At 38.4% G+C, this 27,575-nt stretch overlaps 3 protein-coding genes across 5 annotated transcripts; 1 reads left to right on the top strand and 2 right to left on the bottom strand.

Moving 5' to 3' along the window:
• Positions 1-3,141: 3,141 nt before the first annotated feature.
• Positions 3,142-6,969, bottom strand: LOC144662642 (transmembrane protein 254-like). Its single transcript, XM_078523508.1, has 4 exons — positions 6,763-6,969; positions 5,968-6,071; positions 4,432-4,491; positions 3,142-3,625 (listed from the first exon to the last, which is right to left on the bottom strand). The coding sequence occupies exons 1-4, from the start codon at positions 6,952-6,954 to the stop codon at positions 3,496-3,498; spliced, it is 486 nt and encodes a 161-aa protein (XP_078379634.1). The 5' UTR covers positions 6,955-6,969; the 3' UTR covers positions 3,142-3,495.
• A 19-nt stretch (positions 6,970-6,988) lies between these two features.
• Positions 6,989-10,864, top strand: LOC144662645 (ER membrane protein complex subunit 5-like). Its single transcript, XM_078523515.1, has 4 exons — positions 6,989-7,143; positions 8,132-8,184; positions 9,712-9,815; positions 10,651-10,864. The coding sequence occupies exons 1-4, from the start codon at positions 7,068-7,070 to the stop codon at positions 10,736-10,738; spliced, it is 321 nt and encodes a 106-aa protein (XP_078379641.1). The 5' UTR covers positions 6,989-7,067; the 3' UTR covers positions 10,739-10,864.
• Positions 10,865-10,905: 41 nt separating this feature from the next.
• On the bottom strand, positions 10,906-25,919 carry LOC144662619 (TNF receptor-associated factor 4-like). Of its 3 annotated transcripts, none has more exons than XR_013572479.1 (8): positions 25,689-25,919; positions 19,893-19,950; positions 18,085-18,189; positions 16,549-16,707; positions 15,595-15,672; positions 13,866-13,901; positions 12,515-13,358; positions 10,906-12,481 (listed from the first exon to the last, which is right to left on the bottom strand). XR_013572479.1 is itself a non-coding variant. In XM_078523473.1 (8 exons), exons 1-7 carry the CDS (start codon positions 25,850-25,852, stop codon positions 13,888-13,890), a joined length of 732 nt encoding a protein of 243 aa, XP_078379599.1. In that variant the 5' UTR covers positions 25,853-25,919; the 3' UTR covers positions 13,249-13,358; positions 13,866-13,887. The 3 variants fall into 3 exon arrangements, 2 of the variants coding, with proteins under 2 accessions (XP_078379598.1, XP_078379599.1); XM_078523473.1 differs by lacking the exon at positions 10,906-12,481 and adding an exon at positions 15,116-15,269 and having other exon boundaries at positions 13,249-13,358; XM_078523472.1 differs by having other exon boundaries at positions 10,906-13,358.
• Between the last annotated feature and the right edge of the window lie 1,656 nt (positions 25,920-27,575).

Below are 27,575 nucleotides of genomic sequence, written 5' to 3' on the forward strand. Positions count from 1 at the left end.
TTTTTTCCGGCTGGGGGTCAAAAATTAAACGCGCCCAGTTTTAAGCGGATTTAGTCAGGATGTTATGATTTTGCAGCAAGGATGTGACGTTTCGGTGGATCGCATTTAACCCCCGGGGGTACTCCCATATAAGGGCTTTATAACGGAGACGTGCGGCCCAATAGGGTATGGTTTCAAGCTTTTTTTGTCTTAAACGGGTTATCTTTACATGGATTAATGTCAAACAGGATAGGCTGAATTGCCTGCAGAGGTGTAAATTTATACAAACCGTAGCCACAAGCCAAATTTTCAAAACAATTTTCCGCATTGCTGACTTACGTTAATTTCGGCATTGATACTTCACGATTACAACAAAGGCAGTGAGGTCCTTGTTTATGTCTTAGACGGGGTATCAAAAATTGGCATTCTGTCTTAAGCAGGGTAGGAAAATTATAAGTTCGTGTCTTAAACAGCCGTCAGGGTTTAGGAGGCCGGGCCGCACCTCCCTACCCGAGATTATGTCGAGTACCCCCCTCCCTCCCCATTCTCCGGGCACAACATGAGTATTTTGACACAAAGCAAAATAGAAAGTTTGCTTAATACAGGTGAAAGAAACAGAAGAATCCTCTTTCTTGGGGTTTTATGTGGGGAAAAATATTCTATTACCAGAGACGTCACTCAAGGTTAAAGACACCACACGTTTTTTTAATGTCACATAAAACTTCTTGAGAATACAACAGTAGACTGTTCAACCGAGTGTGTGTCGTAAAAAAACACTAATTGCCTGATCAATTAAATGAGATAATTCGTTCATTTAGCAACGAAACAAAATAAGTCCCAATTTCATGAAGCTGTCACGCAGTAACATAACGTTAGCTAACGTTCTTCACATTTCGTGAATTGACCTGACGTTGCCAACCTACGCAGACAACTTTTCCCGCGATCCGCGTCAATTTGCGGAAAAAAATATAGACAAATGTATGGGAAATTAAAAACGAAACTGAACGCTTTCGAGCTCAGATACATCCTTCAAACTCAGCGAATAAAAACTTTTGCCAAGTATCTAAGCTTTACAATTCATAAGTTGTCCAGAATTCAATTTTTGGAAAAGATATTTGCCGTCGGATTCCCAGACAAACACTGTAATTTCTAACCGCGTTGCCAACCCGTCAAGATGGCGTCGAAAACCGTGATAAGGCCTATTCCAGCCTGAAGACTTCATACCGGATGTAGTAGTGGATAGTACTTCCTCGGTGTTAGAGCTTCCGGTTAAACAAGCAAGAAGTACAGTAACAACACGAAAATCGTCGGATGTGGTAGAAACTTCTAGAGATGGAGTTACGTATAGATAAGAGATGTTCCTAGCGCTCTCCCATCGATCTAAGTATAGTGATGATTTTTTATCAAATTTATTTCTTTACTGTTTTCTTCTCTCGCCCATTACAGAATTCTTAAATTAAAGAGGGGGTAAATAGGGGTACGAAAATCCGCTGATCCGTGCCATTTTGTAGCCGTCGATTGTCGATCCGCCACAATTTTCGTTCAAATTTGAATCAGCATTTTTTAAAAACTTTCTGTGACAAGTTTCATTGTGGACAACGTGCAGCCCCTTTCAAAGACGGTTCTGGAACCCTTTTCTTTTGTCAATAAAGGTCTGATGAGAATTATGAAATTTAACTTACCAACCCCGCCCGAAGCTGGGGAACAAATATGCACTAAAATCTGTCAAACGACTCACAAGAAACAATAGAATGTTGAGACTAGAGACTAGATCTCCGAAAAAGCTTAATTCAGACGGCTAAAGTCACAGTCGGGACTGTTTTATAGAACGACAGATTTACCCCACAGATTTATTTTCTGCAATTTTAAAACACTAGAATCCCTGCTAAAGCGAAGCAGTGTTTTCTTGCAGAAGTACACTTCACCGCGTAGGGAAGAGAAATATACTTTTGTACGTATAGCTAAACCGATCCAATGCGAAACGGATAAAAATGTTATCAAAACAGTACTGGAAATAATGAAAACATGTAAATAATGTTGTTACGAGCACGGGGCAAGGAAAAAACTGAGTTCCCGACGGTAATGGAACCCATGATCTAGCATTGAGCCGGCTACAGGACCACTCCTAGCAAGCTAGGTACTAAAAAAGTACTTTCTTACTGATTTGTGTAATTTCTTAGCATTCAAGATCAATTTTCATTAATGAGTCTATGTGAAGAGTAAAGTACCCTACCCTTGCACAGCACTGCTACAAACTGGTCCCCATCAGATTGTCTTATTATAAAGAGATTGTCTTATTTAAGTCTTACTGTTATTATTACAATTATTATAATTATTATTTTTGTTATTGTTATTATTATCATTATTATTAAAATTAGATTGTTACCATCATTGACAGATGGATTATGTGTAGTAGATCTCGTAAGATTTCAACTCTACTGTTCCTCTAATGAAGCAGTTGCTATCGTTCTTGGGCTAGGGGCATTGTTTCTGTTGTTTGTTCTGTTGCCCTCTCATAGGGTAGAGAGCCCGCAGGGGGGGGGGGGGTACTCCGGGATCCAAGTGACGGGGATGTGCGAAGGATTTTTTTGGGGTCGAAATTTTTGATTCCAGGATTTTTTTGGGTAGGAGAATTTGGCAGATATTTTTTTGGGTGACTTTATTAAATAGGGGATTTTTTGGGTATTAAAATCAAACTAAAGTGCCTTGGCGCGGCCTTTGCAATTTAGGGGTAATTTGACTAGGGATTTTTTTGGTCCAGGGATTTTTTTGGGTAATGTCGGGAGACTTAGGGATTTTTTTGGGTCCAGAGTTTTACCTCCATTCGATCATCCCCGTCACTTTGATCCCGGAGTACCCCCCCTGGTAGAGAGCCATTCATGTGGGACGTTGCGAGAGCAACTACCCGACAGCACTGTTTATGTCTCAGGGATTCACTGAAAAGCCCTTTTCCGGGAGTTTTCAATAAAGTCTGTGTCGAATTAATAGCAAAAAGAAACAGGTTTACAATTTGTTGTTATTATTATTATTTTTTTTTTTTTTGGGGGGGGGGGGATTTAGGCCATTTAAGCGATTTTCTCTTTCAACGTCGAAAGAGAAAATTGCTTAAATGGCCTAAATCCCACCCTAGGAACACAGAGAAGGCAGAAAAAATGGAAGAAATACAAGACTTAAGCCATTATTATTTCAGTTCCTTTACAGAATGATGTAGTATTTAGAGCAATTTTCGAAGCTTTCTCATACATTGTCTCAAACGGCTGAACCAGACTTACGCAATCGGCCAAATTATATATCACACTGAACACATACCATGCCTGGGCTACCTGTGGTCTGTGGTCAAGGGAACAACAAGGTTTTCAGTCATTTCTCTATCAATTATTTGCACTGTAAGGTATTAGACTACATTCAGCTGAGAAAACTACAGGTCAAGGTTAACAGTTAACATTTGCAGCATGGGTACAGCAGGCTAGCCAAATGCATGTATACATGACAGCACAGTGCAGCTTATTATAGACTTCAGCTTTTCTTTTTGTTCCTGAGTTCTCTCTCCTTTCGGTGCCTCAGTAACAAGCCAAGAGAAGGAAACCCGACAACAGCTGTTTGGAACATCCATTTGAAACTTGTGCCACGTGAAAACATCATCCTCCTACAAGACAAGCAAGCTTCCATTAATGCAATATCACACAAGTTAGCTAGATGGAACATCAAATGACTGACGGAAAGCTCAAGAAAGTCGTTTTGTAAGGGTATTATATCACATGTCGCCCAAAAGCTCACTATGTGAATTTCGACAATAACATTATGCAGGGTGGTAAAACGGTTTTGTGTGACGCGTGATATGAGCAAAAACTATTGCGTGACACATAAAAACAGCTCAAGTCTGGCTAGGATCTGTGAATTGCCGGTGCTGTATGATGCATGATCTACTTCATTTTAATACCGTGATTCATGATTCCAGCTGAAACCGCTTGTGAAACTGAAAATAAATTACGCACTCATAAATCAATTTAAATACAGTAATGAAGCAAAACTGACAAAATTAATGACACTGATCATGAAGCCAATGAAGATTGATTTTGTGTGGAGGACCCGTTCTTAAGGCTCGATTTTTGCGCTTTAGTCTTGCTACCTGGCTATTAAAAAGGTAAATGTCAGGCAAATTAACTAATCAATTAAAAAACTACCGGTATACGTGTTTCCTAATTTAAAAATGGGCTCGTGATTTGTGATTGGGATTTCCATTTGTCAGAACTGGAGGGCCAGACCAGTATATTCGAGAACAGAATTCCGTTGTTAGTAAAGATTTGACCTGTCAAATCAGTCCATACATAAATATTATACATTGTTGTGGTGGATTTGTGGGAAAATCTCGTGGAAGACCAATGGATCGGCTGGCCATTTCTGAAAAATGAAAAGCACCCTTAGTTCACACTTATATAACTAAAATCTTACCTACATATCCTGTAAGCAAAGCCAGCCTCCAAGAAATGGGCCATCAATGCAAATCTTAAACTAGAAATAGAGATTCTTGGTGTTTGACTTGATATATATGTAAACTTTTATATTTTGAACATCTTTTAACTTAAAGATAGACAGATAGATCTTTGCAAAGTGTAATGTGTCATACTCAGCATAACTGTTTAGCAGACAAAGAGAAATAATATTATGTTGAGTACATTAACATGATCCAGGTCATTGCATGAGATTTAATAGAATAGGAAAAATGTGTTTGTTGGTCATGTTAATGACTAGGTAGGGTCAATGTCATAATTATTATTTTCAGTATACAGGGATTGAAAAAAAAAAAACTTGAATTCCACCTTGTAGGAAAGGTCTACGGTTGAGCCTAATGGCCCATCAGGCCAGAGCTTATCCCTGTTTCAGTAGCATGAAGCGACTAGGAGTATTTCTACTCCCCCTTAAATGTAAGCTAGTCCATCACAGGGTTACTTGCCCAGCACCAATTTGCCGGTGCCAATTTATACAGCTGGATGTAGAGAGGCACTGTGAGAGTAAAGTGTCTTGCCCAAGAACACAACACAGTGACCCCAGCCAGGGCTAAAACCATAGTCTAGTGCACTAACCATGTGGCCACGGTGTCTCCCACTTTCCAGCTTCCCCGGCCTTCTGCAAATGTTGCTTGTATGGATTCAACTGTTGCCTGCTTGTCTTTGTTTCATGACAGCAGATGACTTGCCTGGGCCCTTGCCAAGTGGGCAAGGGCCCACTGGGTTCTTTCAGGGTTTTCAATAAGAGCCGGTGGCTGGCGAAATTCGCCGGATAATTCGCATGATTTTTCCGCCTACTTTTCCATTACTTTGACTGAGTACTTAACTCAAATTTTACAGATAGCAAATACATTAAAACAGTCATATTTATTTCATTCAAAACATTTACAAAAACAGTGAAAACGCTTCATGACTCTTACCGCATTATTTAAGGATTGTCAAAGTATCCCTGTCACATTCGAGTAAATTGCTTGTTGTTTACGGTTTGCTTGAAATGTCTTTTCCGTACACATCTTTACCAGTTATCGATAGAACAATTTTGAAGATACAGTGTATTTGACTTTAACTCTTGAAATTCACGGCTAAACTTGCTCTTGAATAATGACTTCACTTTTGGTTGTTGTTTAAAAATGGCGAAAAAAGTCACGTGGGAAGTTTTCTTCGCTTTGCAATGCTCTCTTCATTCTTCAGTTTGTGGAAACAGACCGCCATTGTTTCAAAGCATGTGCAATTGAATAAATAGCAAATGGAAAGAGTGCCCAGCCAAAGGAGGAGAGTTTATAAGATGGGGGCATTATTAAGTGCACTTATTGGAATAGAGCCGGCACTTACTAGAAAAGTTGCTCTTCTGGAAAAGAGGCATCACACGTGTTAACAAAAAAATGAGGGATGTTACACTGAGTGGAAGAAGTGAGCAAATCAAATCATTATGTTCATTAGTACTGAACAAAAAAAGATAAGTTGTCTAAATCCTACTTACCCGAGTCTCAACAATTTTAAGTGATTGTTTGCCAAATATGACACAAACTGACCAAGGGGTCCTAGAGCATACAAAGGCACAGCATCTATTCTGTAGCAAACAAACTGCAAGAAAATTTAAATGACATCTGTCAGTTTCTAACTTGGTTCCGCGAGGCTTGGGGGAAAAACAAACGATATCATGTCAAGGTTCAGGGATGTATAAATCAATTCTTTTGTTTTATTCTCCCAAGCCTCAGAGCCACGTTAGAATATTTATATGCCAGAATAAGGCCTATTAACAATTATTAGACTACAAGGCTGTGTTTTCTATGATTGAATAGTCATCGGCAACTAGTCAGCTACAAATTCTGGAGATTTTTTTATGCAATTCGCAGTGTTCTCCAAGCGGTCCAGCACCAACATGTCAAAAAAACAAGTGCCAAATATTGAAGGTAAGCATGTCACACAAAGAACGAAAAGTTATTTTCGATTTCCCCCCCCCCCCCCCCTACCCCCGGGACAAGACCTGTCCCGGGGTTGCCCGGGGGGGATGGTAACAGGTCAAATTGAACCATGCATAATACTCACAAATCGACGGTATGATTGTTTTGGCCTATTCATTATTATCTTTAAAGTGACTTTTTCCACCACCTCCCCCCACACCCCAAACCCCTTGTATAATAGATCTAGACCTCTCTGAGGAGAAAAAAAAACATGAGAGAGCAAATTTATAAGCTAAGCTCGGACCTTTTTATACGCTATTTATAGACCAAATAAATGAACTGCAAGTATAATAAACATTTGAAACACTTACCCAGAAAAGAATCATCAGACTCACTATGACAATGGATATTGGTAAGGGGGAAAACTGAAAGAAATCTTCATCATTCGCATTTGAATCGTCTTTCTTCTTCGATGAGGGCGGAACGGTGGCGGAACGCGCGGAGGCGCCATCTTGGAACGCTGGCTCCGAAGTCCTACCAGCGGTAAACCCATCAAGAGACATTACAGTATCTCTTACATGACAGTGATCTGACAGCGTGAAAAGAAAAATGGCCGACTTGGCCTAGCGTGTTTTGTCTTTGTGAATGCTTTGAAGTAACGTTGAATGTGTTTGAAATGGTGATAATTGGTCGGATTTTAGTCTTTTTTGGCTTGGCTGCTATATTACATGCCGGATATTCAGCAGTTCAATGTAAGTATTATTATGGATTGAGATGTACCGCTGTAAACTTTATAAGCTTAGTTTAAATTTTTTTATATGCCTCGTATCGTTCTTCAGAAAGGATTTTTGAAACTTTGCGACTCCTTTAACAATAGGAGTTCTCTCCATCATCCCTTTGTTAATTGATATTTTATGTTTTAAATATATGTTGTGTTTTATTTTTTTCTTTGTTTTTTTTTTTTTAATCCTTTTTTTTTTTTTTTTTCTTTTTTTTTTTTTTTTTTTATTGATATTAAAAAAAAAAAAAAAAAAAAAAAATATTTTTAAAAATTTTAAAAAAAAAAAAAAAAAAAAAAAAATATACAATGGAAAGACTGAGTCACAGTTACTGAGATATGAACCACTCTAAATATTAGAGGATCATAATTTGCTGTGTCCCCAAATTTGCAATCTGGCGTCTCCTGATCAAACACGTGTTCTTGCAGTACGGACGTCATTGGTGCGCCAGCATGAACATTTAGGGATTGTTTGTTATTTATGGCTAAGGGGGTCGGTGATTTTCAACCAATTCAGGCATATGAAAAATTTACCCCTCCTCGAAAGTGGGTATTTTTAAAAATTACCCCCCAGTTTATGTGACGGCCCAAAATTTTACCCCCCCCCCCCCCCGCCTTCCCCTACCCTTGGGATGCGAGGTGCTCCTGATTGCGAAAGTACACAAAACATGTGTTCTGGTTTGTTCTGGCCGCTTGCTGATAAACCAAAATTTGATTGTCCAGTTATTTTGTGGGAAAAGATCGGTCAACCTACAACTACAGTGTAATTGCAACAGAAGGAATTTTAACACCATTGGGTCGTACTGTTCATGATTTTGTGCGTTTCAGGAACTTGTTACCATGCACCAGAAAAATTGAACCACAGCATGTACATGTTCATATACAGTATTTACTTAAGTGTACAGTAATACAGTAATACTTGACTTTATTTTCATGTCATAATTTTGTGAATTTATATCAAGGTCGAACGTACTACAAGCTGCTGGAAGAAGAATTTCCTGGTCTTCCTCCTGATGTAAGTTGACCAATATGTAGGCAATTTACAGTGTACTGTTATAAACGTTTGACCATATAATTCACATTTTTAAAAGTAGTCTTGTGAAGTCATTTTACAATGTACTGTACATTCTTTATCAAATAAAAATAAATAAAATTATATATAAAGAGAACATTGCTTTGAAGTACAAGGCAGTGAGGCATGCAAGGTGAGGTAGCGAGGCAGAAATCCCTAATCCCTATAAAAAGGCTAACTGCAAGCTACCTACAGCTCTAAGCTAACTGTAGGCTATCCGGAGTGCCATTTAGGCTAACCGAAGTGCTATTTAGACTAACCAATTTGTTAGTTACCGTATTTATTCGGCTATAAGCCGAGCTATTTTTTCACCAAATCTTACAGAAAACTGGTCAAAACTCAACCAAATTGGGGGTTCGGCTTATAGCCGAGTATTTCCGCCGAAAAAAAATTCCATGGTACTAGAAAAGAGTTGAATTTGAATAAATTATTCATCTATAAGCCGAGCGATCATCGATAAAGAAAATTAACAAGCATTTGTAATTAATTCTTGTTCATTACCTTTTATTTAAGTGGCGGCTCCTTAAAAGCCATTTGGTTTAGTGAAGAAACGTTAAGAATGAAGTTTTTATTCGCCTTTTCTTCGCTATTTACTAGTAGGCTGGAACTGCGGTCGTCCATTGGCTCGCTCTGGAATATTATTTCGTCGGCGTGCGTGATCGTCTTTTGAACGGTCAAGATCATTCGAAATCTCGCATGTATTGAACAATTTCCTCGCAATGCTCTTGTTTGTTTACCAATAGAACTTCACTTGAACTTCAAACTTTATGGTCTGTATATTTTTTCCAAATTTTGAGCTTCCAAATTGGGGGTGCGGCTTCTCTCGGGGCGGCTCCACAATTTACGGTAAATTTCTGCCTGAGACTGTTTCTTTTCCTTCAGCTTTTTAAAAGTTTTATGCAGAATCACCGCTAACGTGACACTTCAAGAGAAGAAAGAAAGAATCGATCGATTGTTTTGATTTGCTTTGGCGATGCGTATATGTACGGTTCTAAATAAATTCATCTTTTATTAGTAATTTCTTTTGTTGTTTTTTCAATTGCATACATGTAGTTGTGATTTAACAAATATGTTGATTTGCTGCACGTGGATTGTTTTGTAGTTTGAATGAAAAACTGGGTCTCGGCTTATAGCCGAGTGTTTTGGGTTTATTTTTTGTCAGTCTCGAACTGGTTCTGAAAACCGAAAGTTTAGGGTCTTGGCTTATAGCCGGGGTCGGCTTATAGCCAAATAAATACGGTACATGCAGGCTAACCGGTATGGCTTGCATGCCTTGCTGCCTCGCAGTTTGTAACGACCCACCAGAAAGGTACTGTTAATCTAAACGTAAGTTAATCTGTTTTAACCAGGAGATAACACTCTTAGCAAATATTTGAATTTATTCATTGGGATTTCTTATTGTTTAACGTCATTGTAAGGTTTATTCAAAATCTTCACATGTGTTTGGGCATGTCTGTGTCATCTCTGTAGGTATGCATTCAGTGCATCATGGGATTGCTAATAGGGTGCCTTGGTGTGGCTAGAATGGCTGGCGAATTTAAAGAAATCCGAGCAGCAGCAGAAATGGCCAACAAGTAAGTCCAGAATTATACCTGTAGTCCTTTAACATAACAAACCATTAAAACAATTCAAAGAAGGATGCAGCTTTCTGATTGGTCTTCATAACAAAACAAATATTGTTACCGAGGCTGGCAATATCAGAAAATAAAACACTTTTTTTCATGTTAATGTTAATGCATAGCCTCTTGCAAAAACCTGAAAAAAAATTCAAATTTTACTGAAGCAATTGCCTCGGTTTGCTTTTTACTACCGGGGTAGATTCGGCTCTGTAGCCTTAACGGTTATTTTAGGCAGCTGAAGTCTAATCGGACAAATGTGTTGTGAATTTAAAATACATTTTGATGGTCCCCTAAGCGGTGCTGTGTGAGAGGCACAGTCCCAAGCCTACACTGTAATGGTTCGTGTGCTGGACTCCAGATTGAGCGGTCTGGGCTCTAGCCCTGGCTGGGTTCATTGCGTTGTGTTCTTGGGCATAGACACTTCACTCTGATAGTGCCTTCCTCCACCCAGGTGTATAAATGGGTGCCGGTGTCTTTAATGCTGCGGGGGGGGGGGGGGGAGTGAGGGGGAACCCTGTGATGGACTAGCATCCCATTCAGGGAGTGTAGAAATAGTGTCAGTCCTTTTATGTTACTGAAACCTTGATACATGTACTGTAAGCTCCGGCCTGTTGGGACTCTTGGCTGGTATGCGGACTTTACATTTACCTGAGCGGTGCTGTGCTACTTTTTTTGAACTACATGTATTACGAATTTAAAGTTAATGTAACACGTACAGGGTACATTGCTTCTACAAGAAATTATAGCTATAGCTTACTCTACAAATTTGTTTGTTTTTTGTTCTTTATAGGAGCTGGGAATCACTTGGTAACAGACCATCATTCTACACATACAGTCATAGAGGAAAAGTGTTATTTATGAACAATGAAGTTTCCTGACTTTTTTATTTTATCATGCCTGAACAGTGGATGCTGAGATACTGTACCTTGAACTCTTGGAATATCGCAATCATGCTTGGAAAGCAACTCTAGAGATTCCTTGAACATTTTGAGTACTACAATACTGAACATGTTTGTCAATATTTGAATCCAGCTGCAAGTGGCAAATGGCAATGGCAATGACAAACCTTGGTCTGGGGTCACTGGTTGATCACTTCCTAGTCTATAAAAGTAAAAGCTCTATTTACTTCCTTTTCGTTTACATGTAAGGCTTCCTCTCTAATAAACCCCTGATGGTAAATAATGACACTAGATGAACAAGGAAGCAGTTAGCAACTATTCACTTTTAAAGGTGTTGGCCCACCACATTTACTTATTATTGTTGCTATTTTGTGAAAAAGTTTTACCAATCAGCACTAAAACGTTAAAATGTCCACTTTATTTTTCTGTACATGTACCTTAACTGAGTATTTGATTTGTAATAATTCAGTCTCTAGAGATCGCCTTTCTCTATTAAGCAACCACTTATAAGGTCTAAAAAAGAATTAAGCTTCCTAAAAGGTTAACAGTGTTTTACTGTACAGTGGTTTTAAGAAGTACAATGTTTTTACTCAGATTTGTAGTTAGGTATGTATAATGATAATCATGTACAATAAATTGATCAATGACTAAATTGTCAGCAGCTTGATGTGATGTCTTTACTGTAAATTCATGTGCTACAATATACATGTACTGGTTATAACTGTATACTACCTTTTAAAATGCTCACTAACTCCATTTCTCTAAATAACAATAGAGTGAACAACAGCGTCGCGTTAATAACTAATGCCTTTACTTAAATTGCAGTTTTATGCATTTTCGACATGCACCCTGAACATTTTTTTTTTATAGGACACATTTTTTTAAAGCATCCTGAACTCATTTTTAATACGTGTTTTGGTTTGGTGCTTGATTTTGGAGCATAGCATTATTTTTGTCAGGACATCAGATAATTTACCATAATTTACTTGATTATCCAACTGACCGGAGTACCGGGGGGGGGGGGGGCACCCCATAAATGAGCTATATAGGTATGTGCCGCTGTGAAGGTATGGTTTTCAAGCAGTTTAGTCTGGGATAAGGTATAGAAATTGGAATTTGATCTAGAAAAGGGTAGCATTTGCCGGGAAACTGATCGGTGGTATGACGAATTAAGTCCAGAATAGGAATAGAAACTCAGAAGAAAAGAGTTTTTCTTAAATGTAAATCAAATCATCGCGGCATCGTTGTTGACAGATGTTGCCATTAAAAAACTGATAGTATTTTAAAAAAAACAGTTCTAAAAATGCAAGTCTGGGATAGGGTAGGGATTTTCGGTATCTAGTCTAGTATAGGGTTGCAAAAATCAGCCGAATATGGTCTGGTAAAGGGTAAGGGCTTTAAATTTCCAGCAGCACACCCCCATCCAAATGTATACAGGGTGCCCTTCCCCCCCCCCCCCCCGGGCTGGAGTAAAAGTCGAGGGGCTTAAACCCAGACCCCTGGCGTCATCAAAATTCTAAAATCTAAACCTTTAATCCTGCAAAGCGATTCTTTTTCACATAATCATGATATTAAAACAACATTTTAATATCTCTATGGAAATTGTGGTATCAACTCAGGTCTTCAAGCTTATTTCTGCACACTTTCCCATCCATTATGACAGAATTCAGCTTCTGATAAAACGAAACAATTATGCATCGTGTGAGTGGTAACAAACTGTAACTCTCCGTCAATATAAAAGCAAAAACTGTAAACATTTAACTGAAAGCATGTGCACTAGGGTTTATGTTTAAAAAGAATTTGCTTTAAGCTCATGCAAAGCCAGAGTAAAGGTATGATAATAATTATTATCTTTCATTATTATCAATACACTGTAATGTAATTATAAAAATAATTATTGATTGTCCATAAGCAGACTGGACAGATGTATTTGTACTCCTTACTAAAGTTTTTTCAATTCATTTAGTTCCTCTGCCTTTTGCCTCAAAATCGTTGCTGCGTTACTTCCCCAGTTTCTAACTATATCTTGGATGGAGTAGCGCACAGTCTGACCAAATACAGCAGCTGTTGCCCGCCAAGCAGCATTTAAACCTGCTTGTTTTGGTGTGATGGGTACATTTTCAGCCTTTTGAAGCATATCTTCATGGATCTTGAAAATCTTCTTGGATAACGTTGGGCTTTCTTTCCAAAACTGAATGGTATCTTTGATTTCTTTAACTGCACTTTCTGCTACCATAAAGTGCTTTTCTGCTTCGTCGAGTTCAGGAGACCATTTTTCTGGAAGGGATTGTGCAAGTAAACGTAGATCAAGAATCTCTATTCATCCCAAAGGCCATCCCAGTGCTATGAGCCATAAATATCCAATCGCAAGGCGCCCCGCTGCAATGGCTGCAAAACCTCCTGTTAAAGTGACACATTTCCCCAACAATAGGACAGAACGCATTTGGTTGTACTCCTTCCATGTTTCATCCAGATAATTGGCAGCAGTATGGAGGCTCGCCACAGCCATTGCTGTTTTGGTATTCATTGTATTGATCTTTCTTAGAAAATCTATTTGATAACGTATGAATCTTTTTTTTTCTCCCTCTACGCATTCATCCTAAAAATAAGACAAAAAAACATGAATTAAATGGAAAAATTATGCACTAAATAAAGAAGTACAGTCAACTCTCTCACACCTGGTATTGGTCTCGTCCCTGCCGTTTTAAGGTGGCTGGTAACGGTTTCCAGCACTTTCCAGCTTTTATACCTTGACGGGTCAGTACTACAAATCTTTATCAGTTGATGCTACAATAATGGTATGAAATTAATGCCCAGTGATTGATCAATATGTTGTGGTTATTTTCACGACGTCACTGGATACTACAGCAACAGTATAATCTGTTTAAAATACCCTTAATTTTGGCTTTAAGTGTTTATAACTCAAAAACGAGCTCGGTGACCCCCATTTTTTATTATTGAAGATTGATCAGCATGTTAATACAACTTTTGCAAAGTTAAAAAAAATCCACGAAGCGGTTTCAGAGCTATCTCAGCACGTTTAGATTTCACCATTTAATTACCTGGTCTAACCCAATTGTAATTATCAAATGATTATTTTGTGTACCTCACGAAAATTTCTGCGTTGCTCACACTGGTGCATCTGTTGATGAAAAGGATATATAAAGGATGTTACATGGTTACGCGGAGATATGAAATTTATCTTCGAGTTTTCAAATTGAACACGAGAAGATAAATTTCATTTTCCAAGCATGCAACCAACCATGCAATATTCTGTTTATTATATAAACCCACTAATTACGATGTTTTTGACGATTTTCCGAAGATTTCCGACCATTTTCCGAAGATTTCCGAAGATTTGCAGAATGTTGTCTGAAGGTGGTACATAGAGGATATTACATGGTTGCGCGGAGATATGAAATTTATATTCGAGTGTTCAAATCAATATCTCACGAGTGAGCGCAGCGAACGAGTGGGATATCGATTTGAACACGAGAAGATAAATTTCATATCTCCAAGCAACCATGTAATATTCTGTTTATTATATAGACCAACTAATAACGATGTTTTTGGCGATTTTTCGAAGATTTCCGAGGATTTTCCGAAGATTTCCGAAGATTTTCAAAATGTTGTCTGAAGATCGTACGAATGTTTCCGAACATTTTCCGAAAATTTCCGAAGATTTCCGAAGCTAACCGAAGATTGCCGAGGAAGATCCGAAGATGCTTCGACTTAATATCAATAAACTTTGGCTCATTGAGCTATGAAACATGGCAAACTGCGAGATGATTGGTCAAAAATGATATCCACACATGTGTGGATACCATTGATATCCACACATGTGTGGATACCATTTTTCTCGATTTCCTACCACTCGCTAAAGCACTGCATTCTATATAATAAAAATGTTTTCGAACATTTTCCTAACTGTTTCAAAATTTTCCGAAGAGATACGAAGATTGCCGAGGAAGATCTGAAGATGTTTCGACTTAATATCTATTTACTTTGGTACATTCAGCATTGAAACAGGACAAACATTGTCAGAAAATGTTTCGAAATCGATATCTTCACATGTGAAGATAACATGTTATTTTCACATGTGAAGATGTGATTTTTTAGCGCGAAAGATTTCCTGGTATTTCACTGATGTTTGTATAATAAATATTTTTTAGTGTTTAGAGAACAAATTCATGACTCCTTTACTTCCTTTATCCAATGATATAGAGGGCGGGGTGTCAGCAGTAGGTTTGGAAAAATTTAATTAAGAACATGCCCAACAGTACAATGTATTTTAGGAAGAACTCAAAGTTAATTATGTTTGTGCCAGTTGATGATGACTACGAATTCTCAACTTACAAGAGATTCTCACTTTTTCCCGATTGTATATGCCATCCCAATAAAATGTTTTATTTTCCCATCGCCCCGTCTCTTGTGATGGTGGGTCGGTCGGTCGGGCAAATAAAAAAAAAGAATGAAAACTTGAAGGGTTCTGGGTTCCAGAGAAGGCGGGCTGCAAAGTAAGAAGGCCTGATTTCAAAGTCAACTCGAAAACGTGGTCTTTTCGTTCGTTATTAAGGTATATTGTTGTTAATAAAACAATATCGTGTGCTTGTAAACTGAAGTACTTGCTTCCTTGTCTAGTGCATCTGGATTTTTTTTTTATTTTTCGAAAAAAATGGGTCGGTCGGGCGATCGCGATGGGAAGCGAAACATTTTGTTGGGATGGCCATACTTACAGTTATAAACGTTCTTTTACATTGACTTTACATTCATTTATAGTGATCGGAGCACTAAAATCAAAACTGAATCTGTTAGCAAACTAGCTGAGTACTTACCTCTATAAAATGGGCAATAAAATCCTCTCCACAGTGTTCACAGTGCACAATCCTAAAGGGACAGGTTGCTGTATGTTCCTGGGGAATAATGGCACCAAACATTTTTCTATACATTCACTAAAAACAATGAATTACATTACATAACAAACCAGCCGGTTAGCCAAGTTTCAAGTATCGTGATGCAGGGATCCTGGCTAGAATTTCCAAGCTATCATGCTCACCGGGCCAGCATTTAATTTCTCATCCAGCACATTTCGGCCCACAAAAATCAATATTCTTTGTAGTAAATAATACAGATAGTAAATTTTAAACTCGGTAATAAATAATGAAGATGAAGTATTCAACATGACACGAGCATGGGACAAAGAAAAATTCTGAGTCCCCGACGGGAATCGAACCCATGGCCTCCCAGATACCGGTTGGGCCAGCTCACAACGATTCTCTCGTAGCTCAGTTGGTTAGAGCGCCCAACCGGTATCTTGGAGGCCATGGGTTCGATTCCCGTCGGGGACTCAGAATTTTTCTTTGTCCCATGCTCGTGTCATGTTGAATACTTAATCTTCATTATCAAAATTCTTCTTTCCAAATAGAATTCAGAAGACGTAGAGACAAAGCAGCTCATATAAATGTAAAAAAAACCCACCAAATTGCCGGAAAAGATCACCAACAGCATCTGTATCCGTTAATTCCAAGTACGATCATGCCCCCCTCCCCAGGCAACCCCCGACAAAATGTCACATCAAATTCCCATGTGGACCACTAGTCAGCGCTAAAATGTCATTGTATGTTGGGTTTTCTTGGGGTATATACAAAAACAAAGGGACACTCATGCCCTATAAATCAACCAATTTTAATAGAAAAAGACTCGTTGATGAATTGTTGATTCCACGCCCATTCGATAAAATTTTCAAGAAACGTGAATCACTTATGCACTAGTACTCTCACTGTTCTTACCTCTAAAAAATGGGCAATAAAATCCTCTTCACAGTGTTCACATAGTACAGTCCTAAAGGGACACTCTGTTGTTTGATGTGTGTTAAAGTGCCTTTCCAGCATTTTGCTACCACAATCATTACAAGTTACTACCCTGTAGTTGCAAACGTTTTTATGTTCCTGGGAAAAAAAGGCATCGAACATTTCTCAATACATTTCCTAAAAACATTGAAGTAACAAGTGTTGTTTTTGTAATAAATAAAAGTGTCATGCAAACTCTCTTTACCTTATTCTTACTAATTTTCGAGAGTACCAATGGTGGTTTTCACTGTCACGCCACTGTCAAGCCGCGAAAAAATAAAGTCAAAAAAATCAAGACTATTACAGGTTGTAGAAAACTACTATATAAACTAGTTGCCCAAGTCTCAGGTCTGTACGTTATTCCGTACTCGAGTTATCCGTCAAAATGTTTTGCGCAAATTTAGAGAGCTCAGTATGGAAACGCCATGTTGGAGTCTAACTACTTGGACTCCAACATGGCTGCCGGAAATCAATGAAAACATCTGACATTTAATTCTGCTACAAAAAGCGGAACGATCACCCTCATGAACAAGTAAGCATTCACATAAACACTTCTCGCAAAACCTCAACTGTCCAGATTATAAAAAATCGCAAGATGAGGGATTTTTTAAAGAAAACGTGACAGCCTTCTTGCGGCCATCTTTGATCTCGTGTGGCGTGAAACTCCGAAAACCTTCAATAAAATTTTTATTGAGGACGCCTAATAGCCAGTGAAGGATAAAAACTCAGGGGTCTTGCGATTGTGGGTTTTAGAATTTTGATGACGTCACGTGAGAACCAAGAATTTTCGCGATTTCAAAACAATCGCGAAATTTAATACGCGCGAAAAAAACATTGCGCGAAATTTATACACACGAAAATTAAAATCATATATATCTTAAATAAAAAATTTAAAAAAAATTAACTGATGTTTGGAACTTCAACTTTCTTCCCTTGAAAGTTTTTCCGTCTTGTTTTCGACTAGCACCCTTCCTTTGATAACTGTTTTCTTCAGCTTGTAAACTGGCCAAATCGTCTTTGGTACAGTTACTCAACGTTTCCGTTTGCAGGTTCCTTGTAGTTACATTGAGCCAGACATTTGTATTTCCCAGTAATTCTTTAGCCTTAAGCGACTGATCAATAAAAAACTGACAAAATCGCGAAATTTGATACACTTTTGTTCTAATTTTTCTTGCAATCGCGAAAATTATTACTCGCGAAATTCGGCTCCCGAATTTTCGCGAAATTTTAAAGCACGCGTGAAAATTAGTAAGAATAAGGTAATTAAAACATAAATTATTCAAAGTATCAGAAATAATGTGTCAAATTCTCTAAACAATACTGGCCTTGAAGTAGAACTATATATTAAGACTGCTGGGTATATGACAGTGCATGTCATGCCATCAAACTAAAATGGCTGGAGATAGTAAAGAATGGGGCTGGGAAGAGTTAGGTGGCAAGATGTTCTTTAATCAACCAAACTAACATAAAATGTACCTTGTAATGACCAACAGCTCCAATCCAGGCACATCCTCTTTTCCGACTCTTACATTTCACACGAAGTGAGTCTATATCCCTCTGCCAGGCCGAATCAAAAAAAAGCTGCAACAGAATTATTGCAAATGTAGCTCTTACATCAGTTTGTACAAGTAGATGAGTTGCAAAGTCAGTAAGCTCATTTGTTTCGGCTCGGTTTTAAGTACCGGTAGCTTGTTTTACATTACCACTTCAGATTTTCTCATTTAATTTTGGATGTAGTATACCGTATACTTATTTATCCTCGCGGGTACTCATTTTCGCGATTTTCGCGTTTTCAGAAAAAAATTGCGAAATCTAATACTCGCGAAAAAAAAGCGCAAAATTTAAACACGCGAAAATTAATACTATATATTATATATCAAAACAATAATTTTTTTAAAAATATTTGGAACTGCAATTATCTACCCTTGAAAATATCTTTCCGTTTTGTTTTTCGACCAAAACCCTTCATCTGATAACACTTGAGTTTTTTTCACCTAATTCTTGGTTTTCACATGACGTCATCAAAATTCTTAAATCCAGAATTGCGAGACCCCTGTCTTTTTATCCTTTACTGGCTATTGGACGTCCTTGATATATATCTTAATGGAGGTTTATAGCTTAACGCAATTTTTTACGTTTTCGTGAAGGTGAACTGACTGCTTTTTATAGCAGAAGTTAATGCCAGATGTTTTTTATTGATTTCCGGCGCCATCTTGAAGCCCTTCACACGGACTCCAACATGGTGTTTCCATACCGTGCTCTCTAAATTTGTGTAAAACATTTTGACGGATAACTCAAGTACGGAATACCGTACAGACCTGAGACTTAGACATATTAACTATCTAGTTATTTTCTACAAGCTTTAATGTTTTTGATTTTTTTGACTCAATAGTTTTGGATTTATTTTTTTAGCAGCGCGTGACAGTAGCGTTACTAGCGTGACAGTGAAAATCAGCAATAAATCGGCCAAAATCTCGTTGGCACAGCCACCGAAGTGCCCGTTTGCAGGCTTCTGAGCCAGACCATTGTATATTTCCCGTATCCCCTTGGTCTTTGAAAACTGGTTCATAAAACGCTGACAAAATCGCGAAATTCAATACTCTGTTGCTCTAATTATTTTGTCGCGAAATTAAGTGTGCGCACGGTAATTATAGAAAGAATAAGGTATTAGATAGAGCGGTTTTCACTTGAGTGTCGAAAGTAAATTGCGTTTGCTTTGGTTTTCCATTACTACGCTTAGTGAATGGCTTAAAAATCTCGCTCCACTTTCTCAGCCAATCAGGAGTAAAACCGACTCGCTCGCGCACGTCACATGTATTTGTTTTAATCAGTTTTGTTTGGTTGACTGGATTGTCTGTGTCCTTTGTGATTGGGCAGAGTAATTACTTTGGTTTTGGTTTTACGACACACAATTGAAAACTGCTCTATTCACTATGTGATACTCTGTTGCCTCTTAATTTGCCTCTTAAGAGCCCTGGGAATTTTTTGGCTATTTAAGGGACATTTTAAGAAAAAACTGTTTAGTAATATTAAATATCTCATTTCCTCATTTTGCATTACCTCTCATGCAACAATTTTGGACACTGTCATTGTTGTGGACTGCAATTGGCTGGTGAGACTGTGGTCCTTTTGTTCCTGGCCCTCGCACCCCCCCCCGGCCCGCTTTTTTTATGCTTGCTCCTGACCCCCTTTCACCCAAGTTCCTTCTCTTCTGTCCAATGCCAGCACACTTACATATGAAAAAAGTTATTACGCAGTTAGAGTCTCTTAATTGATTTTCTTACCTGATTATTTCCACGAATAGAAGTTCGACATTGAGGACAAAGTCGCGTGTTGTTTTGTCTAAAGGAAAAATGAGATATTTTAATTATCATCAATCTCTACTTAAGAAAAGATATCTTTGAACTTGTTGATACTATTGTTGTACTTTAATGCAAGCTGTCGAAGCAGAGCACGAGATATACACACTGTTCAAGTGTTAGCTAGTTGTCAGCCAACTTATTATATTACTCCTTGATCTTTGTTTGTGAGAAAAAACATGGAACATGGTTGAAAATACAATATGAGCCTCCCCAAATGAAATATTTCTTTCTGAGTCACTTTTATGTGGTATTTAGCATTTACCGTATACAGTCAACTCCCACTATAATGGACACCTTCGGGACCACGATTTAGTGTCCGCAATAGACAAAGCCCGTAGTAGCGGGAGTTATTGTCAGTAATTTTTATTCGCCGGGACTTTAACCTGTCCGTAATAACGGGGTGTCTGTAATAGCGAGGTGTCCGCAAGGCGGGAGTTGTCTGTATTTACTATCCAAATTTTAGCTATCTATTTATAAATTGACAACCTTCATTCATGTCACTAGCTGTCACTTTTATTTAACATTTTTTGTTTCTCTATCGCGTTTCAGTGCCGTAATCATGCCGTTTGTAGCTGTTTGGAAATTCCTGTGTCACCATGACTTAGGGCCGTGTCGCTTTTATCCCTTAGTATAGAACGCTTCTTTAGTTCTCAGTAAAAAGTTCACCAACAAGTGGTGATTGTAGTTAGCTTGCTATTTATATTTTGCCAATAATCCAGCCACCCCCTCTACAATTCGGGCTGGGATGCGAAATGAACTAAACATGACGTGGCTTAAAATAGTGTAATTGTAGTCAGACCCGGATTGCGACCATGACTCTAAGATCTCCTGTCATGTCCATGAAAATAATCACATGGATTTTAATGCTGTCAATGTAGTTGGACATATGAGCCAGATTGTCAAAAGCGACTCTTTTTGGAAGCCTGGTTGTCCATTAAGGATCCGCACTCTAGGAACGACCACGGTATCATCCCAGATAGTCCGGCAATAAGGTGAAATGATTGTGCGATTTTTGTTAAAAGCACTAAATTTGGCACAGTGATAGTATTCGACGAGCTGATCAATTTCAGATATAGGCCCATTCGCAATTCTGTCAGGGGGGACATCTTTTGGACCCAGGGGGTGGGGGTGGGTGGCATTTGAGCTTTATGGCAAAATCTACTGTATCCTTCGAGTAAGAAGCACTAAATTTGGCACAGTGATAGTATTTGATGAGCTGATCGATTTCGGATATCGGCCCATCCGCAATTCTGTCAGGGGGGACATCTTTTGGACCCGGGGGGGTGGGAGTGGGCGACATTTGGGCTTTATGGCAAAACTTACTGCATCCTTTGAGTAAGAAGCACCAAATTTGGCACAGTGATAGTATTTGATGAGCTGATCCATTTCAGATAAAGGCTCATCCACAATTCTGTCAGGGGGGACATCTTTTGGACTCAGGGGGTGGGGTGGGCAACATTTGGGCTTTATGGCAAATTTACTGCAGCCTTTGAGTAAGAAGCACCAAATTTTGCACAGTGATAGAATTTGATAAGCTGATCGATTTCAGATATAGTCCCATCCAGAATTCTGACAGGGGGGCACCTTTTGGACCCAGGGGGTGGGGGTAGCATTGGAGCTTTATGGCAAAATTTACTGCATTCTTTTAGTATGAAGTACCAAATTTCGCACAGTGATAGCACTCGATAAGCTGATCGATTTCAGCTGAGGGCTCATTCGACATTTTTCCAGAGGGAGACACTTTTTGACCCAGGGAGAGGTATTTGGTAGCATTTGCACTTTATGGTAGAATTACTGAACCCTTTTGGTTAAAAAATGACACTATTATAGTGCAAGATGAGTTGATCAATTTCAGTTCTGAGTTTCCTATATCCAGAATTCTTGCAGAGTTGTCCTTTTTGAACCAAGGGGGAGGTGGTGGTTTCCGTTTGAGTTTTTACACTGTCGGGCCATTTGAGTTCGCACCATTTTTGCCACGATTATAGAATTAGTTGAGATGATCATTATACCTATGGGCCAATCCAAAATGCTTTTTCGGGGTATTTTTTCGGCCTATGGGGATCAATGGTATCCTTTTGAGCTTTATGGTGGAATTGTTGCGCCCTTTGAGTTGACAAATTTGACGCAACTATAGTATTTGTTGAGCTTGATTGTTCAATTTCAGCAATGGGCATTTCTGGTATGCTTTCAGGGTTACGTATGTTTTGGTCTGAAAAAAGATTTAAGAAGCTGTCTTTCCTGAAAACCACCCACTCAAATTCGGGTCAAAAAAATAATTTTACCTTAAACTCTGGCAACTAGTACTGAAAGACTTTACCGAGGCTAGAAATAAAACAGATTTGGTTTGATTGAAAATGATTTTCTGGCCACGTTAGGAGCCAATAAATATTTTGCCCCTTCGGGCCCGCCGCAACATCTGGAAAATTAGAAAAATAGGCATTTTTCGGGTCACTGTCAAATATTTCGTTCGCATCGAACAGTTGACATTTTTTATATTAATATGTTTATAAACATTTCTAGTTTTCTAAGAAAGTAGTAAGTCTTCAATTTCTCTTCAAATGCGAAATCAAGGATATAATGACCATTTCTGATCGGCATCGAATAAAGGTTGAAAAATGACCTTGATTTTGAAGCGAATGATTTCAATTTCGGGACCTAGCCGATAACTCCACTCTACACAGCCGAAAAGTGTAGTCCTTTATCGGCTAAAATATGCAAAATCCCATGTAAGTTTTCAGTATTTCAAAAAATATGACCGTTTGTATCAGCACATGTGTGAGTAATAACGACGATATTAGCGGAAATGTCGTTATGCTGCGCAGGTAGTGCCTTTGCGCTTCTTTTGGATGCTGAGGTTTACAGCTGGATAATTCAGGGAAGACTCGTGACGTTTTCTTCCCAAGAGTTGTAAGAGTTTTGTGCAATAATATATAGCAAAGAACTGGTTTCTTACTCTGAAGGCAATGCCATCCACTGATCTGAAGTATATTAATCAGAGATATTTGAGTCCATTGTTCTAATCACGAACTTGTTGAAGTTTTGGTTGTCATGATCACAGTCCGGTGCATACAGAAGAAGACTGGTGTCTGTCTTTTCATGACAACACAAGAAGTTTCGTACATATGTGGATGTTAACATCCACATATGTAAGAAATTGGCTAAGCACGCTGCACTTGTTTTGCCTCTTGCGGTTCTGTGCAGAAAGAAGAACTCTCGAAGGTTTCCTTTAATAACATATGATAACCTTGCATAGCCCGTGTGAGTTTCTCTTTCGTTTGGATGCAGACGGTCTCCGCACCTGGGATCAGAAACAGGGTAAGAATTCCCCGAAGGGTTGAACCTGATGTGAGACTACAAAGCAAGTGGGGTGAGATTTTTTGAAAGCAGTCTAACAAGATGGCGAGAGCTGATGGCGGAAACAGTGAATATGGGTGTCGTTGTGTTAGCTTGTGTTTTACATTAATTCCTCCATTTCAGTTTTTGAAGAAACGTTGAATACCCGTTGAAGAAACGTTAAATACCCCTTTTACATTGCTGAAATAGTCAAGCTCTTGGATTCCTATTTGATTCTTTTAGCATAACGTGCCCAATCATTTCACCAATTTGCTCAAAAATATTCATCCTTCTTCAGGGATCAAATAGTTCACCCTGGCTGGAAAAAACCCGGAATGGCTCATGAGCAAGGCTAATCTTATCAATGTGGTGCTCGTAACCAAAATTTAAATGCACAATCAATTTACCATTAGTTGACAACATACCTACCCCTGTATGCTCTCTGAGTTTCCCATAAACTATTTCAGATGAGCCCATTGATACTGAAATTGGTGATCACATTTAATACTATAAACGAGCCAAAAATAGTGCTTTGAGCACAAAGCTCAAAACGAGACCACCCCATCCGCGTGGGTAAAAAAGGCAACCCTGAAAGAAACCCAAATAGATCCAAAGATGAAATCAATCAGCCCGTTAATAACTATAATTCTGCCAAATTTAGTGCTTTAACCAAAATGGTTTAGTTATTTCACCATAAAGCTTACATGTTGCCCGCCCCAACCCCAGGGTTAAAAAGGTGCCCCCTGCCAGAATTTCATACAGGTCTATAACTGAAATCGATCAGCTCATCGAATGCTATCACTGTACCAAATTTGGTCCCACCCGGTACTCCCACCCCTGGACCCAAAAGGTGCCCCCCCCCTGACAGAATTGCGGATGGGCCTATATCTGAAATTGATCAGCTCATCAAATACTATCACTGTGCCAAATTTGGTGGTTGTTACTCAAAGGATGCAGTAAATTTTGCCATAAAGCCCAAATGTTGCCACCCGGTACCCCCACCCCCTGGATCCAAAAGGTGACCCCCCTGACAGAATTGCGAATGGGCCTATATCTGAAATTGATCAGCTCATCAAGTACTATCACTGTGCCAAATTTGGTCGTTGTTACTTAAAGGATGCAGTAAATTTTGCCATAAAGCTTAAACGCCACCCACCCCTACCCCCTGGGTCCAAAAGATGTCCCCCTGACAGAATTGCGGATGGGCCTTTATCTGAAATTGATCAGCTCATCGAATACTATCACTGTGCCAAATTTGGTGTCTTTTACTCAAAGGATGCAGTAAATTTTGCCATAAAGCTTAAATGCCACCCACCCTCACCCCCTGGGTCCAAAAAATGCCCCCCCCCTGAAAGAATTCCGGATGGGCCTATATCTGAAATTGATCAGCTCATCAAATACTATCACTGTGCCAAATTTGGTGCTTTTAACAAAAATCGCACAATTCACCGAAATTTATGCACCATATTGCCGGACTAAGAGGTTTACAAATCCTTGTCACGCGCATGAGTTTGGCGCCACGTTCCTTTCTTTCAATCTTTACATGTTATTTTTAAAGAATTAAAATCGCGTGTAACAGCTTTGATTATTTAACTGATGAAGGCTTAAGCAATAGCCGAAACGTCTTGAAAAATAACATCAAAACACAGTCAACGTCAAACCACTAACAAATTATGACGTGACTACTACGATCGAGTATTTTATAAACAATGACCTCTTTGAGTCTGCATAAAAGCCTGAGCACTTTATGCAAAAATGTTTACATTGTATGTATGGTCCAGTCTCAGAAGCCGGAGTATTTCTTTCGTGGTTTACATTTATACGGTATACCCTAAAGTACTCAATGAATCCGGACGTTGTAAGTTAATAATATGGGATGCTTTAAATAATCTGATTGTAAGGGCGTACAGAGAGTTTGAACGAACCCTGACATCTACGAATATTGCTTCTTAAATTAATTTCTTTCATTGAGAAGGTCGCTCATCTTAAATGAATTTGAAGGTGATTTCTAAATCGATAAGATGTTGGCGTCTAAACAAAGACACGCTACGTCTAAATTCAGATAGTGGGCATCTGCAATATTCTTAGTCAATGTGGTGGAAATAACTTTGCAATTGTAGTCAGGTTTGCAAAGGATTTTATGAGCACAAACGGGCGATGTTCGTTTATTTACAGGTCCCGGGATAGAAGAACTTGACTGAGAATTAGGAAGAAAATTTATAACATGTTTTATAAATTTCAGTTAATCTATAAACGTTTCCAGTGATGTTCAGTTTTTGTGAGGTCTGAGTAAGATAGTCAAGAAAGGATGATCGACCGAATTCGAACTACTTATACGCATACAATCGGGCAATAAATGAAATCGCACGCATTAGTTCACATCACCTGAAAGTCTGCCACAAGCAGCTTCGACAAAAGCGATGTCCGCACGCCGTCTGTACGGTGTCCCTCATAGGACATAGGCAAATGGGACAATTCAGCGCATCAGATGGCTTGTCTACAAACGCAAATCCGCTGTAGCCCCCGTATTCCTCTCTCGCTTCCGCCATGATCTAATTGCGAAGAAGGACTGAAGAAGAAAATGAAACTGGTAGTAAAATGAAAGTGAAAATGATATCAATTGCGTAGCTGCAAAACAAAGATAGAGTTTCTCTGATTTGATTGGTCGGTGAAAAAGTCGATTATCATAATTATTTCAAATAGAACACGACAAACATGTTTTTTCGCAACATCTGTCATCTTCAGTGCGTTTTTAACATGGCAGTAACAATAAAAAGTAAAGAAAAATACAATAATAATAGTAATAATTAGAACAGTAACAATAACGAGTAAATTAAACAGAATGTTTAAAATTAACGTGATGAACTTGTGCGTTAAGTGTTGGTTTTAGCGAGCGGATGTGAAGCGTTTTTTGATCTTGCGTGCAAACGTTTTTAACTTTGAGGAGGCCTGATCGATTATGTTAAAATTGAAAATCAATAATAAATTTCCTTGTGCTGCGTGGCACTTGTAAAAGTACAAAAGTATAATAAAGTTCTCACTAAATGAGTTGAAAGTGCCTTTAAAATAGTTAAAAGTTCCAAACGTTTCGGGCTTAGCCCTTCATCAGTAGAAAGTCAAGAAATGGGTTGTTAGTAAAACGCGTAACGATGTAACAGGTACCGACCTAACCAAATTTTTTTGTCTTTGTCTTTTTTTAAATTTTTCTCTTTTTTGTTTTCCTTTATGGAAGAAATAGAAATGGTCAAGGATTTAATTACGGCAAAAAATTGACAATTCTTATAAGACGTCATTAAAATTTTAAACTCAACGACGTTATCATAAGGAAAAGAAAAAAAAAGGAAATAAGTAAATAGGAACTAATTAGCATTGTTAATTTCATTACTATACTGGGAGCATTTACAGAAAACTCATAAGTTTTTATCTGCACACTTTAAGTCCACTTTTTTATGCTGTAACAAGATAAATTGATTTATTCGTATTTTGAGGCATTTTGAAACCATTTGTACGAACAAATTTCCTGCATGTGCTTAATTAATTCCTATTTGAGTAGTTTTCCTTTTTCCTTTTTTCTGTGACAACCATATTGCAATCAGGTGTATCCAGACATAAAAAAGCATTTATTTCTATGCAAATTGTGGTTTTGACTCATACGACCAGTGCTTCAGTGTCATCAGCTATCCGTCCTCTCACACGTAATGACTCTGTACATGTACTGATAAAGTTGTTTTTCTTAAATAAAGTTTCCTTCACCGAAAAATAAAAGGCCCTGAGAAAAATAATTTTTAACTTTTTTTATTCTGTCAAGTGTCACCTGACTTCAAAACAGACTGTTTACACTACATACTTGCACAAAAGGAAAGTAAATCAAGCTCTGTTTTTGCACATTAAAATTTCTGTAACTTACGTGACACAGATCTATGAAATTAATGAGGTAACTCTCAGTGACAAACACGATACAATAAGAAAAAATATCAACAAATTAGCGATCATTTTCTACGAAAACTGCAGTGTCGGCTGGCTGATGTTTTAATTAAGGATAAACCCTTCGTAGCTACCACAGTCACGAATTGATTAAGTTAAGCAGATTTGATTGATTTGATTTGATTTTCCCGTCGCAATTTCTTTTATTTTGCTTCATCTCACGTTCCAGGTTTTAAGCGCTTCTCTCGCGTGCTTTCTCCTGTTTCTCGTTACACAATACCTTCAGAGGGCTACTTTTGTAGGTGGGAGAATTTCACAGGGAAAGCATGGAGAAATATGCAAATAGAT

Source organism: Oculina patagonica, chromosome 8, assembly GCF_052425735.1.
Source record: "Oculina patagonica isolate OP01 chromosome 8, crgOcupat, whole genome shotgun sequence".
Taxonomy (NCBI): domain Eukaryota; kingdom Metazoa; phylum Cnidaria; class Anthozoa; order Scleractinia; family Oculinidae; genus Oculina; species Oculina patagonica.